At 42.3% G+C, this 18,006-nt stretch overlaps 1 protein-coding gene across 1 annotated transcript; it reads left to right on the top strand.

Annotated features, from left to right (window-relative positions):
• Nucleotides 1-1,326: 1,326 nt before the first annotated feature.
• gmcl1 (germ cell-less, spermatogenesis associated) lies at nucleotides 1,327-17,581 on the top strand. The gene is made up of 15 exons (XM_088624629.1): nucleotides 1,327-1,649; nucleotides 3,418-3,592; nucleotides 4,728-4,851; nucleotides 5,287-5,383; nucleotides 6,514-6,611; nucleotides 9,200-9,312; nucleotides 9,758-9,823; nucleotides 10,910-10,994; nucleotides 12,085-12,175; nucleotides 12,786-12,926; nucleotides 13,593-13,662; nucleotides 14,861-14,936; nucleotides 15,615-15,760; nucleotides 15,869-15,956; nucleotides 16,092-17,581. The coding sequence occupies exons 2-15, from the start codon at nucleotides 3,426-3,428 to the stop codon at nucleotides 16,227-16,229; spliced, it is 1,500 nt and encodes a 499-aa protein (XP_088480755.1). The 5' UTR covers nucleotides 1,327-1,649; nucleotides 3,418-3,425; the 3' UTR covers nucleotides 16,230-17,581.
• The last annotated feature ends 425 nt before the right edge of the window (nucleotides 17,582-18,006 follow it).

Genomic DNA, 18,006 nt, shown 5'->3' with positions numbered 1-18,006 from the left:
TGATGGGGCTGGTTCGTTTTAATTTAATAAGTCCAGATGAGCCATAGTTCTGAGAGCATGACCCACACTAAAGCCCACTCCACAATCAATGAAATAGACCTGCATTTTGCCCACAATCTGCTCAAATGGAAAATCAGGCCCATTGTCTCTTCTTACTATATTTCCCGATTCATTTTTTTTACCAAGCCTATCGATTTTTTCTCAGACTCAAAGTGCGTCGGACATCATCCGATGCGGTTTCTGCTGACCTTATTTTCTTCCACACAAAATACGTGTGCGCAGTTCTGTGCTGTTCGCGACAAATAACTTTACTTAAAAGTGTTTTACTATTTTTTTTGCTCGTGGAATTTTTAAAACAAAAGAAAAAAAATACGATTAGATAGGGGACGCCAAGAGTTTTGTGTATGATTGAATATTTAAACACAACATCTTCTCTGACTTCATCTACTGTAAGTGTACTGAAGAGCGTACAGACCAAGGTGAGCACACCTTAATTGAGTTACTGACTTGACTCTCCCGCATATTAATGAATAAAGTGTTTTGAAGAAATTAGATTTTATATTAAAAAGGTTTACCCGTCTTCAATGCTTTTAATAAAAAAACCGTGGTGGTTCAGTAGCATCCGCTTCAGAAGTCTTTGTCTTCCTCGCCTGTATCTACAGTTTATAAATTAGTAGCAAAGTTTCACGAAACTGGAAACGTCACCAGGTTGTGTGAAAAGCGAGTTCAGCTGTCAGACGGTAACCTTACGTTACTACGTAGCCGGACACTGTCAGAACGTAGGGTTCGTGTGTTATTTTTCCTGGTGCGATCTCATACAGGACACCAATACCCCTGGAGGTCTCTTGTCTGCCTTTATCTCGGAATACCCATTTTAAAATAAATCGTTTTGCAGTGGTGTATCTTAATCCTGTTCTCCTCGCAATTAATTGAATATAAGGATAACGAATATCATCCATTTTCTACAAATGGACAAAATTTATTCATTATTCATGTTAATTCAGTATTTCACAGGTTAATAGAATACTTGTGGTATCTACAGCTACCGCACTCTCCAGTGCATATTTGTGCACTACTCTTTGCGCTCTACATAACGTCGTTTATTAATCTCCGCGCTAATTGGTGTCTCTGCAGTTTTTCTATTTTTTCCTGTTTGTCATTGGACAATACAAACCCTGCCCCCTTGAGGACGTTCTATTGGTCAGCGACGGGTCATTTTTTCAAGATAAGGCATTTGATTGGTCTACAGTCGTCTCTCTTACTGATTGGTGGAGAGTAAGAGTTCCACTTCACTTTGCAGGCCTGGGATTGGCTGAAAGTGGACATGTGACTGTTAAGCGTTTTGTGTTTGAGAAACATGGAGGTACAACAAGGTACAACAGGAGAAAGACAAAATACCCAATTTAAAATAATACAATTTATATAAATAATTAAGAGCGATAACAACATGAAGAAGAACATTCTTCTAGTGTGTCCGATTCTCCCGTCTGCTGGAGTTCCATGGGATTTCTTTTTGATTTACAGATAAACAAGTACGTTTGTAGTTGTAAACAAAGTCATCTTAACTGCCTACCTGGATTTGTTTTCGTGGAAAGAGAGATTTTGGTTTCGGAAAATAAATCGCCAGTTGTTTTTTTTCCACGGGACAGGTAAGGGTGGTCTCTGATTCGTTGTTATTTGATCTTTTGACTTTGTCGTCGACCTAAAATGCTCCCTTAACGTACTGCAAACCACCTTCTTTTTACTTTGAAAGTCTTATAAAACACATAAAAATGATTTGTATGTTAATTACCGTCTAAAATTAACGTTTATGTCGTGGTAAAGAAAGACCTGGTGCCCCTTACTTTCTTTACGAAAAGGTTATGCACGGCCTCAATTTGTGTATCCTTCGGGGGTTTTAAAGTTATATCATAGTAGCAGCTAAAAAATGGTGAAGTGTAAGGATTTATACACAAATTAGTTAAGAAGATGGCAAACAACCACAAAAATCCGACACGTAGGCAACCCCCGTACTGCAAAGGCACAGTCCAGCACGGACATACAGTACTAACAACGTGTAGCTCTCAAGGACCAACGTTAGTCATTCCGGACTGAAGTGAATGAATTTATTTACTTCTATTCACTAGAACTCGCACGTCCTACATGTCTTTACGAATCTAGAATTTGAGCGTGCACCCTTGCAGCAGGTCACCCAACACCTTATTTATGAAGCACCTTTCCCAACCCGAGGATGCTGCATGGAGTAATAAGTAATAACAGGAACATACAGGTTCATGCAGATAGAATGTAGGGCAGTTAGACAAAGCTGTAGTAAAAAGGTAAGTTTTGAGTTATATCATCCATAACAAAAGACCAGCGACGGCAGGCACAGTGAATCCAAGTCCTGGATTTAGTCCTGGGTACAGTGGAAGTGCCGGAAGGAGATCAGTAGTTTCTGACCATTTGTGTGACATGTTCTTGCTGTTTCCAACTAAGCATGTTGGACTTCCCTCATTTCTCTCCTGTCTTTGTTTTCTTCCTTCTTGACCCTGTCTTGGTGTCTAGTCCTTCTCCTTGCCTGTCCATGTCTTATCTTAACTCGGTTTACAGTGGTGTCTTTCTGCCCCAGGGCTTGCCTCCTGCTCATATGCAGCTTCTCCAAAAAACTGCCTTCTCCAAAACCAGCTTACACTCCAAAACAATGTTAGTTTGTTTTAGCCAAAGGTAATGCAAGTCATTGCAGGTCTTAGGAGTATAACGGTGTATCACAATAGTAGTCTGGGTTATAAATTCAGTCATTTAAGCACTAGATCACTGTTGAACTCCCGGGCATGAGTTTGGTTCATGGTCGTGGTCTTCCAGAGCAGCTTCTGAGAGCTTGGCTGTGCAGATTCTGTGCAGATTTCAGCAGCTGGAGCTTTATGACCTCACACAGTAGCCCTAAAAGAACAGTATCTGGGCAATTCAGTGCAGACCTGAGCAGTTGGAGCTTGGTGACATCACAAAGCAGCCCTAAAAGAACAGTATTTGGGCAATTACATGCGGACCGGAGCAGTTGGAGCTTGGTGACATCACACAGCAGCCGTAAAAGAACAGTATCTGGGCAATTCAGTGCAGACCTGAGCAGTTGGAGCTCTGTGACATCATACAACAACCCTAAAAGAACAGTATCTGGGCAATTCAGTGCAGACCTGAGCAGTTGGAGCTTGGTGACATCACACAGCATCCCTAGAAGAACAGTATCTGGGCAATTCAGTGCAGACCTGAGCAGTTGGAGCTTTGTGACACCACAAAGCAGCCCTAAAAGAACAGTAGGCAATTCTGTGCAGAATTGCACTGAGATCATTTGCACTTCAAAAACACCAGCTTTGTCTTTTGTCTCCTTGTCCTTTCTTCCTGTCACTTTTGGCTGGCTGTGGTGCTCCTGGCCCTTTCCAGAGCGAAAAATGGGGGGTCTGAGCAGCAGGCTGGGGGCGTCAGCGGTTGGGAGGCCAGGGGGTGCCGTGGAGTCGAGGCACAGCTGCGAGTGCAGGAAGAGGAAGCGGAACATGGGGTGCCAGTGTGACAGCGATGGGGAAGAGGACCCGGACCGCCTGCTTAACACACCACGCAGGTCAGGGATCCCCAGCATCTCGTCACTGTTTCAGCTGGATCAAGTGTTTGCAATGCACCCTTCCTACCTCCACTGCCAGACGTGGGGGCAGTCGGTGTTTTGTCTGGTTAAGCAAAGCTGAGCCTTAGTTAGACAATTGACCCTGAAGCTTGAGATACTTAAGGTTTAGTGAGAGAAGTACTTTTCCAGAAATGAAACTATTAAGCATTGCCTGTCCATGAGCTAGTTCATTAAATTTAGTTAAAAAAATAAATTATACCTGGATCTTGTGCACTTGTGACCCCACTTAAACTCCTTACCTCACACAGAATGTGGCACTCCACTAAATCGTGCCCTCCTCACTTTTTGAGGCAGAACTGTCACACATCCTGACGCATTCAAGCTCTTCTATCAGACACTGATGGATGAGAATGGAAATATGATTAAGAATATGTATCCTAGTCTCAGGTATCACTTTGCAGTTTTCAGCATATTTTATGGGGTGCAAGATCCTGCAATGCCCATATTCCATAGATGAAGAAGGCAAGTTCGTTTCATGTTGTCAATAAGTATTTTTTTAAAAATGCTAAAAACCCACAAAACAATTTATTGAAAATTTTAATACGTTTCACTTGAGGTTTAATGGCTCGATTGTTTGTTCTGTACTCCCATATCTATTATCGTTTTTAAATGCACTTTCTCGTAGATTAAAATTGGCTTTGAAGAAGTCCATTGGGTTGACTCTCAATTCCTATCACGATTCTGAATACTTGAATCATTTAGTCCATTTTCAGACTTCTCTGTTTAAGGCAAAAAAAAAATCATTTCTTTTACTCTGTCACTTTAGGACAGTACCTTAAGCCTGGGAACATATCTGGTTACCAGTGGTCTCTGAACTAATTGCAGAGAAGCAATTTTTTGTTACATGGGGACCATTTTTATATATAGTATTCTAAATCAGGTCTTTGCATTGTAGACTTTTAGCACAACATCTCTTGATATAAATTCTCTGCCTTTAATTCTAATTTAATTATATGTCCTAACACTTTGTTTTGTCAAGAAAATGATTTTCCAACCTAAAACAATAAACCTTTTCATAGGTAGATATTTTCAAGGCACCTCTTTTCTCTCCATCTCATTTTGCCTCTCGCTGCAGGAAGAAGCTCAAAACTACATCGAAGTACATTTACCAGACCCTGTTCCTTAATGGAGAGAACAGTGACATCCGTATCTGTGCTCTGGGCCAGGAGTGGAATCTCCATAAGGTCTACCTCTGCCAGGTGAAGCTGGACAGCCCCTGAGCTCTTCAGTATTGAATAGAGCCGTTGTGCCAGAGAGCAGGGCTGCCCAGCCCTGACGTTTGGGATGTCTGTCTTCTGGTGTCTTTTTTTATCCCTTTATAGCTGCACTCTCAAATACTTGGATGTTATTTTTCATTGTTTATAGCCATTAAAAGTATAAAAGGTCTGAGAAAAACCTTATAATTTACAGTAGTTCTGACATGGTAGGTGTTTTGTGGTGTTCTGCCCAGTGCATGATTTAAATACAGCTGACTGATCGATATACTACTGCTAAAAAGATGATAGAAAACTGTACAGTTCCACTGTGTTTGAGGAATAGTATCAAAACTGTACCATTACCTACATTCTTCTTGTTGTCTCTTTTCACTCTCTCACTCCTCCTTCCCTGTGCTTCTCTGTCTTCTCTCACTGCAGTCGGGCTATTTCTCCAGTATGTTCAGTGGCTCCTGGAAGGAGTCCAGCATGACCGTCATCGAGCTGGAGATCCCAGACCAGAACATTGATACTGAGGGTGAGTACTTGCCCTGATCATCACTGCCCTGAGTCCCAGATCGCTGGGCACTAGTGTTTTTCTCCTATATTTTTGGAAATCCACAGCTTCAGGCCAGGCTACCATCCATTAATGGGCTTGTGTTGACCTCAGGAGGGCAGCACTGACATCACATGTATGCACGTGCTGTCAGAGAAGCAAGAGTCTTCAGGATGACATGTATTTTTTTCAGTGCACTCTCAACTTTGTCCCATTTGCGTTTTTTTTTAATTTGTAAGCAGTTGCTCTTTTTGTACATCTCAAATTAAGTTTGCAATCTGGTAATTGACGTGGCTTAACATACTCTTGTCTTCCTCCAAAACTACATTGTCAGAGTCATCTGCCAGTTCTGCAAATCCCGCAGTGTCTACAGAAGATTTAACCTCAAGTTCAGGAACTCGGGCATTCCCAGCTGTTGTGCACCACTGTGGACATCCCAGCTGCTTAGTCAAGAGTCTAACTGATGTTACCTGGATCAGATTGATTATAATTTAACACCTCCAGGCATGAAAAGAGTTTTGACAACTGCTGCTACACCTCAAGTTTAGATAAGATAAGATCACTTTATTAGCCATATTCAATTTCTTGCATTAGGAATTCATCTTTTCTCATACCCCAGCTTGCTCTCTATGAGACACAGACAGGGAGAGAAGCTTGTCAGAGTGCAGGGTCAGCCATTTATACGGCGCCCCTGGAGCAGTTGGGGTTCAGGGCCTTGCTCAGGGACCCAACGGGGTAGGATTCCTCTGCCAGAGTATGATTTGAACTGGCAACCTTCCAGCCACAGGCGCAGATCCTTAGCCACAGTGCCACTGCTTCGCAATCTTAGATAGTCTTTTAATTTTAAAAGACTATATCTCAAATATATTTCATATGTCCATTTGAGCTATCCAGTCAGTTCTGTTAAGGGTTTAAATTGGAATATGAAGAGGTTCCTGCAGTCCTCCAGGAGCTGAGGTTGGCTGTCTCGTTATAGGTAGTGGATTACCTCAGTGAGAAGTTGGAGTGGCTGTGTATGTAACATACAAGTGCATGTCGAGCCTGTCATTATTTTGATGTGCATGCATTTCTATGAATAACCACACAGAGGGTTGACTGATCACCTTGTGCAGCTCTGCAGGTGGCGTTTGGGTCTTTGTACCGAGATGATGTTCTAATCAAGCCCAGCCGAGTGGTCAGCATCCTGGCAGCAGCCTGCATGCTTCAGCTGGTCAGTGCCACAAAACATGATCTTTTTCCTTTGAGCAATTTTTTTTTTGGCTTTGCATTACTAATAATGATGCATCTTATCCCATCTTTTTAAATATAAAGATCTACAGCTTTGAAAATCCCAAATGTTGCATTAGCTTTTGCTGAAAGTAAAAAAAAAAAAATTAAGCAGGATTGAAATGAAGATTCCTGTAGTATTGTAGTATGAGCTGTTGAACATTTTTTAAGCTCTAGGCAATAATGTATAAACCAAAGCAGGCTTTTTTTTGTTATAGACCTACCCACTTGCCAATTGTTCAGAAATGTCTCTGTAATAACTACTCCCATCCCTCTTGAAAGACCGACAGCAGGATGAGAGAGAGAATGAGACATGCTGCACACTCCACAGTGCCTGATGGGAGGGTTAGCACTGATTGGAGGAGCAGTGCATATCTGATGTCACTGCAAGCCTGCAAATGCTTGTCAAGTCACAGGGATGGCCATTTCCCAGAAGGGCAAGAGAGCCCTAACTTACTGATCCTACAGCTTGGTTTTGGTTATGCTCTGCCTGTTGGGCATCGCCTCTTAAGGGGTCTCAATCATAGTTGGTTAGTGATTTGAGCCAGGATTAAGCATTACTTTCACTAAATTTGCAACAGAAGTAAGCATTTCCTTATTCTGCTTCAGTACATTTTGTACTAAAGTCTGCAGCTCATAATATCTGAAATACCATTGGTCTGCTTGTTTAATTAGTGTGATTTTAAAGAACATGATAGTTTTCTCTTGAACATAGATAGAAGTATCCACAGTTAGAGAAAGCTTCTTATCCTATTAAGGGCAGTGGTAAATGAAAAATACTCAATAATATGATTTATTGGTTGAAAACTTAATGATTTTTAAGTCTCTTGAAAACAACCTAAACAAGACCATGTCAGTCCATTTTCTCACAATATTTCTTTAGATCTGGTTAAAATAGAAATGTTAATTAGCCAAGAGTTCGGGACTCGAGTTTTTAAAGTATTGTGACCTTTGCAGATGAGATTCTAGCCTGCAGTTCAATTGTTATCCAATAGGTGTCCCTGTAGACACACTAATCTCTGCAATCATTAGGTAATCAGCACAGAAACATTGATTGATATTACAGTTGGGAACTAATTATGATGAGGTTATTGGTACAAATCAATAAAAACTGACATTAAACTGTAAAAAATGTATTGTACAACAAATGTAATTTTGTTTTGGAAAGCCTACTCTTTATCATTGAACTGCACTGAAAAGATAAGAATAGACTGGCATTTAAAATCACAAAAATACACAAAATAGAAGGCTGAGATTGACATTGTGAGAGGTACTCGTCTTTAAAAAAACTTGGAATGCAGACATGGTAATTTACTATTAAGTATAGGTTTCGGTCTACGTTAATATTATCATGGAAAAAGTTGAGCATTCCAAGATATGTGTTTCCAATAAACACAAATGATGGGACAGTTCCTACAGCAAATCAACTGAGAAAGGAGTTTTTACTGCAGATTGAATTACGCAAAAACAAAAAAGTGATCATAACATCTGACGCTACTGACAAGTCTACATGTGTAAGCCATTACTATGTTTAGCACATTTTGTATTACAAGGACAATGAAGTACTATTGAACTGATGATTATTCTAGCAGGTTATCTGCAGTCTGAGAATTACTCCTCAGTGCTACTGAATATCTTGACATCTTCAAAATGCATTTGAAGTGCATTTCAAAAAGCGTGACCAGGCTTGTCCTGGATAAATCTAATTACACAATCAAGGCATACAGTGGCATTTTTCTAGGCCTATTGCCAAATTCAATATGTCTGACATGTGGTGTCCACAGAGTAGCTATCCACAGTATAACATGGGCGAATAATGTCTACATTTGGGAAAATCTTCTTGGAACCATGAAAAAAGCTGGAAAATACATTTTAAAGAATACCTGAGAGATATGAAACAGAAAGGCTATATTCTACCAATAAAGCCATCTCCATAAACATGCAATAAAATGAAAGACTTAATAAATTCTTACAGGGTACTGGCACAACACCAGCAGAATAATGAACAGACCTGACATCATGAGACTGACCTGCTGTAATGAATTGATCAGTGTATCAACCTCTTGTTGTTGGAGGACTGACAAGCATTGCTGCCTGTTAGTACTGGGGCCCTGCCTTCCAGACCTGGGGTGCTATCTGTGTGGAGTTTGTATGCTCTCCCCATGTTCGTGTGGGTTTCCTCACACAGTCCAGAAACATACTAGTAGGTTAGTTGGCTTCTGGGAAAACTGGCCCTGGTGTGCACGTTTGCGTGTCTGTGTCTGCCCGGTGAGGGGCTGGTGTCCTTTCCAGGATGTACCCCACTTTGCTTTCTGGGATAGGCTTTGTCTCCCCCATGTCCCCAGATTGGTTGAAGCATTTAGAACATGGATAAATTGTTTTGTTCATCAGTGTTTTTTTAACTTCCCTTTTTTTGGTGGTTTGACATTTTGAAGTTTTCAGGTTTGATGTTGTGTAAGCATGAAACACAAAGGTAGGAGCTGATGTAGAAAGTCATCTTTTGGGCTAAAGTGTCAGTGTGTTTCTGTGTAGGACGGGCTGATCCAGCAGTGTGGGGAGACGATGAAGGAGACCATCACTGTGAAGACTGTATGTGGATATTACACCTCTGCTGGGACCTACGGCCTTGACTCGGTTAAGAAAGAGTCAGTATGTCTACCACACTGTCTGCCAGCCCTCGTTCTGAAAAGCCTCAGTGCTGCAGGTTCAATAGCAGCCTTTAGCCCACATGGGTGCAGTCAAGTACCAGGCCTTCAAGTCTTTGCGAACACAGGGCATTGTCACAACTCACTGCACATTAAGTCACTTAAATAATTTTCCATTCATTGCAAATGTTCTGCCCTAGAATAGACTGGCAGGCATGCTGGACTCATGAAGTCTGAGCCAAATGTCAGAATGTGTTTATCTGTAGCATTGATCTCTAATCTTTATCCTGGCGAACTCCATTGATCAGAGTCTTACAGAAGTCTTCGTAGCTGAAGATCATGTAGGGTTTGTGTAATGAAATTGATTAATCCATTAATCAAGCATGACATGAGAGCCTTCTGTTCAGGTTTTATTTCTGACCATATGGTATCAATTGTGTTCCAGGTGTTTGGAGTGGCTCCTCAACAACCTGATGACACACCAGAGTGTGGAGCTGATGAAGGAGCTCAGGTAAGGGTGCTTATGGCTGAAGTCCATTCTGAATACTCCCTTGTAATACTGCTTTGCAATGCAGTGCAGTTTTCCATTAGAGGATCATGTGACAGGCTCAGGCAGTGCCTCTCATTTCCCTCTTGCATTTAGAAAGATTTTGTACTCGTAACTATGATTTCAGATGTTGTACCTATATTTAGCTTACAGAAGCATCTCTCTTCTTTTTAAATTGAATATTTATTAGGGCATTTTGTTTAACAACTGGTGAAAATAATTGACCTTTAACCATACAAATGTAGGTTAAACGGGTTCTGCACTGCCACCTGTAAAATCCCTTTTGGGCTGAAGTTTTATTTTAAAAAATGAGTTGTTAGTTTTGTTATACCCACGTGATTTAGAATTGCCAGTTGTATTTCTCGTATCTCAGTTTGCTGCTACAAGCCTATGATCTGCCCACCTTTGAGCTCTTCGTCTCTTAATACTTCAGGCAGCACATCCCCATACTGGAGATTTGGCACAACTTGCACAAGTATGGTGCTCCTCACAATTGCACCTCATATCTGCAAGCACCCAGGAGGCCATAGTGGTCATTGTCTCACTGATTTATGAGAGCACCCTGGCCTTCTTATCCCAGATTAGGGGATTCCCGGTCACAGTCCACTGTCACAGTTACACACAGGTCACAGTCCACGGTCCAGGCGATGTGATCCAAGCCCGAACCCACAATCACAACGCTCAGCTCGTGCTCAGGCAAGCACCTTTAGCGGTTGAGCCTCCAGGGAAGGTCCCGAGCTGCTGATTATTTGGGAAACTGAAATAAAGTTTATTTTTTCTCTTCTAACTCTGGTCCTGAAGAGTCCCACTCCAGCTAGGCTTTTAACAGGCTTACATGTTTTTTAAACACTGGCAACACCAATCATCGGCTGGCGAATCATGCAAGTAGTCTGTTCAGTTAAGAGAACCCTGGAGCGCAGAAGAGTACTTAGATTCTAGTCCCAAATTATCCTGAAATTAATGTAACAAGCCTCTTGTTTGTTTAATCACAGTGGAATTGTTCCATATATGTATGTGCTGTGGCTGACTTGGTGTCTTTTTCTTTTTCAGCACAGGGATGATGGAGCAGCTGGTTAAGTCACCTGATCTTTTTGTCATGCAGGTGGAGATGGATGTTTACACTGCTCTGAAGAAAGTGAGCAACAAGCTTTTCTTGTGACGTTGAATACCGTTCCCACTATGTTCAAGTGCTGAACTCGGGTGCTTTGCAAACAGCGGTCCAAGTCACGTTGGCTAGGTTACTCTGGTAGAGTGTAATCGCAGGGCAGCGGCTCCTACTGGCTGTCTGATTCTTTCACAGTCGTCTAATTTTTAGATTCGGACGCTTTTCTGTAGTCTTTAGAAATGCCACCCAGTTTAATGTCTCCAATTGCGTCTTCACATCAGGACTCGGAGAGACATCCACTGTCTGAGAATGAGGAAGCACAGTCAGACTCCTCTGAGAGTGATGGGTAATATAGGGGTGACTAATAAGAGTAATTGGATTGGGGCTTGAGGTTGCAGGACCAGGGCTAAAGACCCCTACACTACAAGCTATGCACAGGAAGGTCTAATCTGATTGCGTCTGTCCTGTCTCTTGTGTCATACAGTTCATACAGGTATTACAGAATTGTTTTGTCCACATTAAGCTATAAGTGAGGAAGTGGTGGTAAGTAAGCACGCTGCATTAATTCTTTAAGCATTGCTTCCAAAACAGTTCATGGAAATAAGAAAGTGAAGCTAACGGGATAAAATCTACTATTCCAAAATGGCAGTGTCCTCCAAAGACATGTACAGCTAACTCTACACTCAAAAGATCTAAGACAGAATTCACTCTTATTTACCATTTCTGGAATGCATATAATGAAAAAGAAAAGCTTTATTTTACATATGCTATACTTTGAGTTGTTAAGGTTTATCAACTCTAGGTAAAATGAAGTCTAAGATCCAGTTTGCATCTGAGTTCAAACTACTTTTTTCCTTTGTAATGAATAGGTGCATGCATGGAAATTTAAAATGAGAATTTAAGTAGGGACTCTGTTTTTCATTGCTTTTTGGCATCTTCTCTGCACTTCTTAATTTATTTGAATGCTGATTAAACTCCTTAATACTTTAATATTGAAGTATTCTCCTTCTTAAGTATTTCTTAAGCAACTTAAACAGTTATTTGAGGGTGGAAATGCATAAATTGATGTAGTATGAATAGAGGCTTAAATTCTCATTGCTAGTGCCTCTCTCTCTCTCAGTGGACATTCCTGCAGCTGCACCCCTCCTGGAACGGGCATGTTAAACAGCTGCTAGCTGACGCAGATGTCTGGATTGCTATGCAGAAGAAAGGTCTGTGTGCTTTGTGTTCTTTAGATGTAGCGTGCTGTAGTGGACATGCATTGTCAGTCTTTTTACTGTAGAGCCTTCAGAGAGCACCTGAACAGAACAATGGGGGAAAATTACAAAAATATTAACAGAATGGAATAAAGCTGAGTTTGTGACTTCTACATCTTAAGTCTAGAGGTCCCTAAAACAATGGAATTCCTCATTCCAATGAATGGAATTCAGTTTTTGTACTGTACTTCTGCACACCAGTATAAAATCCATTCTGGCTCATGGACACTGGCACTGACCTGATGCACAACTCCAACTCCAGCAACTTCAGTGTGCTTGGTGCTGTAGCAAACCTGTGACATTAGTCACGTTTTCTTATATTGGCTATGTATTCTACTCTGTGGCCCACAAACAGGAGCATGAACTCAGGAAAATGTAGTGTGGAAATTTCTTTGGCTCCCGAGGCATGAATGTCTCAGTTTTCTTACCGACATCAAAGAAATTCGAACACATTTCTTCTGCATGTCCGTACAGCTCGTGTACCGCTGGCTGCTGAGAGCCGTGGTAGAGCATGAGTAGTTTTATATGTGTATCCATTCATCACCCCTGAGTGTGCCTGTTGCAGAGCTGGCGGAAGGGATGTCGTTCCTGGACACTCCGGAGGGCATCCCCTTCTTGCCCGTCTTCCGACACGTCCGCCTGCAGTACGTGATCAACGACCTGGCATCGGCGCGCATTGTGGAGCGGGACGCCATCCTGCCTTCCGGTGAGCCAGCGCAGCCCGGGACAAGGCGCTCCGTCTTCCCAAATCCACCTCCGTCCCAAGTGCTTTTCCGCGTCACTGCATTGAATAGGAAACAAAGCAGAGGAAACCTATCAGTTGGGTAACTGTTAAGATACTTAGATCCAAGAATTACCGCAGCAGAAGTAATGGAATCTGGAGTTTTACCGTTATTGACCAGTGCATATAGAGTTCTGCAATGGCCCCTTCTCAGATACTGTAACAGAGTGGTATAACAATGAATGCATCAAGATAAGTGTGGTGGAACACAATGGCAGACATTTAGGAGCCCTGTTTCTTAGACCATTCACTAAACTAAACATATCGCCCTGCCATATCCAAAATGCCACTTGCTAGTTGTAAAGTGTTAACATTGGCAAGTAATTGATATCTTAAACAATGTTGCAGTTAAATAAAAGCTACTCTGTGGTTACAATAAATCCAGATCTCTCAGGACTATACTGAACTGATGAGGTCTGAGATACAGGATGCACCCTTTTCTCATGGGCTGGGTTCTTCATTTTCCTACCCTTGGGCAGGAGGTGGAGAGGGTGGAGTACTGGTGTCACAATGCACAAAAGCAGGTCCCTTCTGCACTAACAGCAGTGTGCTGAGCTGAAAGGATGTGAGTCTCTCTCTGTTGTGTTCCAGAGTGGCTGTCTGCGGTCTATAAGCACCAGTGGTTTGCCATGCTGAGGACAGAACATGACAGTGACACTGGGTATGTAGCTGGAGAGGTGGGGTGGGTCCCGTATTTGTCAATTGCTCAGAAATTGTCTTGCTGAATTCCATTCAGGGCTCGTGAACAGTGCAGGACCTGGTGACGTATTCTTTTTGTACGTGTTGTGTTGTTCATTATTAGCTAATCTTGAGGGAAGGGAACGGATGCTTGGGGGAGGAAAGCATCTAATTTGTATTTTTTCATGTGACTAGCACAGTATTCCAAGGTGACTCATCATTTAATAACTCTGTGATCCCACACACCAGCCATTAAAAACAGCTTTTGATTACTCTATTTAAATATTGATAGTTTCTCCTCTGGGCATGTCAGTGCAGCTTGTTTCATGATAAAGAGTCTTTTTGTTCTGCAACACTGTGCAATAGCGCGTGCCTGTTACCCATGCTGCTCTAACCGAAGACGAGGGCTCCTGGTTTACTAAGCACTTTTCGGCATGGGGTGTAATTGCAGCGTGATCCTCTAACAACGGCAGAGAGCTCTGGCCTTCTCATTAGAACTCCCCTATTAAGCTTTCATTACAGCTCCAGCTGTCCAGGGCAGTTTCTTAATGAGGCTGGCTGACTCGGATGAGACCAGCAGTGGCTGGATCTCTCTTCTCCTTAGTCTGGTGCTTGACTCTGCTCATAATTGTCCCACTAAATTTATGCGCATACTTATAAGAGTGACTCAGATCTTCCATGGCAAGTTCAGAAGTGAATACTGATATGGAGTCTATGTTTTAAAGCTGAAGAATTAATTGCACTCCTTTTGGATGCTGTTTACAGCACATTCACATCAGGTTTCTGTTCTTCATCTGCATTCATGCACTTCTACCTTTCGATTGACATATGCACCCCCTTGCCTCTACCTCTGTATGCCTTAAAAAATGAAAGCTGTAGTCTGCAGTGTTTCATTAAACTTGGAGATCAGTGTATTTATGTTTTTTAAATGACACGCAGTCAAGCTTTTTTACCTTGACCACTGGAACACCTGGTCTACCACTCATTTCTTAAGGGGGGCAGTTCACATCGAATGTACTCAGCCATTTGTTTCCATGCCCCTAGTGTTAGTAACATGACTATCAGCTGCTTGACTTCTCCGAATGTCCTGTACAGGAAGGCTCCGCTTCCAGCAGTCTGAGCTTTTTCTTACGTGCTGCCTATATCTTCCTCTGTATTTGAAATTGATTTCTCTCTCTCAGTCCCCAGGAAGCCAATAAGGAGGAGTTTGAATTGAACAGTATGCGATGTGGAAGAAAGCTGGCCAAGGACGGAGATGTGAGTCAAGCTTATTTTTTTGAGCTGTCCATTCTGAGTAGACATACTGGTTTAGACCCATGACACCTGCTTTTGCTCTTTTAGCACAAGATGTCCAAGGCAAAGATGATTTGCTCTTGAGCTTTCTCTCTCTGGAATATTAACTGATCTACCAAATCTTTTGAATTTAGATGACTTGCTCAGTCATGTTCATCTACATTCAGTAGATTCCTTCTTCATTCTGTTCATATCTTATTGAAGATGCTAAGTGTACAGTCAGGACAGTCTGGAATAAATATTTACATACACCCACTGTATGGTGACCAGGGGCACTGTACTACAGGGGGGTGCAATATTCCAGATGAGATAAACTGAGGATTCTGACTGCTGAGTTGTTAAAGATCCCATGATGCCCTTAGCATAGAAGTGTCACCCTGATGTACTGGCTAAATTCTATCCTGGTCTTGTCCAATCTGGCTTTTCTAAAGTCCCCCCTGAATTTAACAGGTGAACCACATTTTCACCTATACTGTCTACTGTGATTGCTGGTGCACTGATACAGCCACTCGTCACCCAGTAGTGGATGAAGTGGCTTGCCTCATATATGTAGAAGATCTTGAGATTCTTGTAGATAAAAAAACGTTGTAGAAATGCAAAGAATTCTCATCGCGTTCTTGGCGTGCACATCTCCTTCTGTAGTACTGCTGGAGGTGGACTGGGTTCAACTTCGGCTTTGACCTGCTGGTCACCTACACCAACCGCTTCATCGTCTTCAAGAGGAACACGCTGAGCCAGCCATGTGGCGGCTCGGTCAGCCTGCAGCCTCGCCGCCATATCGCGTACAGGTGAGCTGGAGAGCTCGGAACTCGGAGGTCGCAGGTTCTTTGTCCCAGGTTGCCCATGGAGCCACCTGCTCTGTTTTGCGAGCTCTAACCCTTTTGCTCTTTGCCCAGGCTGAGGCTGGCGTCTTTTGATGGTAGCGGGAAGCTGGTGTTCAGCCGTTCCACTGGGTATCAGCTGCTGGCTTTGGAGAAGGACCAGGTGAGGAGGGAAGGAGGGGCAGGGCTGTGCCTGGAGCTTAGATGGGGTCAGATACCAGTACTGCTTGATATGCTTTAAAGACACATCGCGTGAATATCCCCTCTGTGTGCTTGTTATTTTTTTTTCCCCCCATAGGAGTACGTGGTCATGAATCTGGACAGTCGTCTCCTGGTGTTCCCCTTGTTTATCTGCTGCAACTTCCTGTACACCTCCCCTCCCAGCCGGAGGGTGGACAGTCCCGAGCCAGAGAGCAGCAGCCGCAGCCTGTCCTGAGCCTTGTCCGTCCACCTGCAGGGAGTCTCGCTCCGCCACCTCGAGGGGCCGGAGTCCTCTCTCTGCCCGCTGCCCAGTGCTGACCGCTGCATTGGAACACCTTAGAAAACGTACTTTCTTTTCAGAAAGTATCGGTGGAAATAAAGGCCAGCAGGACTGTGCACTGGCCACACCGGGGTCTACGAGTCTCAAGGGACTAAAGATTTTTTCCATTTATTTTTTTTGAATACGAAACATTTGTATTTTTTTACGTAACATTTGTGTAGTTGTCATCATCATAACAGTAATTTGTCTGGATATACCTCAAGCTCAGTTCTCTGGAGTGCTGGCAGCGGAGTTAGTGCAGATAAACCTGTAATGTCTTGAACTGAGAGTTAATGTCCTGGCTTTCACAGAGCACTGCAGGAGTGCTGTAGCTGAAACAGCATTATGGGGCCACTCGGCAACCCAAGGGCCAAACGACCTGTAAGAGAGTGATGCTTTTTAACATTCGATCCTGCAATCCTGTTTAACTTTCTTAACCATCCTGTTAACTGTTATGTCGGTGCTTTACAACTCAAATCTTCGGGGGGCGGGGGGCTTTTTACACCCCATTTTTTTATAAAACTTCTCAGATATTTTTGAGAAGATTTTTTAAACTGGTGATTTTCTTTTTTGAAGATGCAAGATTGGTGATGCACGCACATTTTTACAGGCAGTGACATTTCAAGACTTCGGCTACGATCTTTCCTTTCACTGACTTAACTGCCTGAAACCCCTGAGCAGAAGGGTTTAATTTCAGGACAAGAGGGCCTCAGAGTCTTTCAGGTTTTCTTCACTGAGCATTTTAATACCCGATGCAGCTCACTGGACCAATTTATCCCCTTTTCTCCAGACTGAAGCAGGCGGCGATGATATCAAGAAACCTCTAGGAGGTACTGGACTGTGACAATAAGTGAGCAGATATAAAGATCACTGCCCTGGGTCCTGCACACCCAATTTTTTTTTTTTTTTTATGACTGATACAAAAATGATACGCTGAAATATTTTCCTGTTCAGCAGCTCAGGATTTTTGAAACAAATGTGAAATATCATTAAGTCTTTGTGCATGTGCCCTCAAAGGCTGATAGGTAGGGAAAAATTAATTCCACACCAAAGCAACAATAACCAAGGGACTTTTTTTTTTTTTACAATAACTAAAATGTAGCTCTGTTAATGGTGCTTGCGTTATATTTTTATATTTTTGAAAAAGCTTTGGTCGGGGCTAGGTTAAGGAAAGGAGGTGGTAGGGAAACTTGAATTTCTGTTAAACTTGGGCATGAAAAAATATCCACTTGTTTATGTATATCTAAAATAAATTTTCATGCTTCCCATTTGTGGTGCATGTTTTCAGAGGAAACGTAATACCCTCCATTACATTAGCCTATCATTGTTTGGGTGGCAAACAGGCTCAGAATACTGGGCTTCAGCAAGTCCTTATCTCAGGTTCACAGCTCCTTAAGCATTGTCAATTCAGTTCCAAAGCAGAGAATGAGAATAGATAGCAAATGCCAAATCTTAATGTGGCAAACAAGCATATACTGTATTTGTGAAGGCTTGAAGTTCAGTCTCTCTAATGGAGATGAAATGCACAAATGAAGAATTGTTTTTTGATGAGCCAGAAGCAGATGAGTAAAATCATGTTAATAGTTTTATTGATACCAGATCAATAGATTAAGCAGAAAGCCTTGCCTGGTAGTGGCAGCTCTCAGTTAAGGCTTTCTGAAATGCATCCAGTGGGAAATTAAAAGGAAGGACT

Source organism: Lepisosteus platostomus, chromosome 3 (genome assembly GCF_059453375.1).
Source record: "Lepisosteus platostomus isolate fLepPlt1 chromosome 3, fLepPlt1.hap1, whole genome shotgun sequence".
In the NCBI taxonomy this organism is placed as follows: Eukaryota; Metazoa; Chordata; class Actinopteri; order Semionotiformes; family Lepisosteidae; genus Lepisosteus; species Lepisosteus platostomus.
This window is presented reverse-complemented; position numbering and strand designations above follow the sequence as displayed.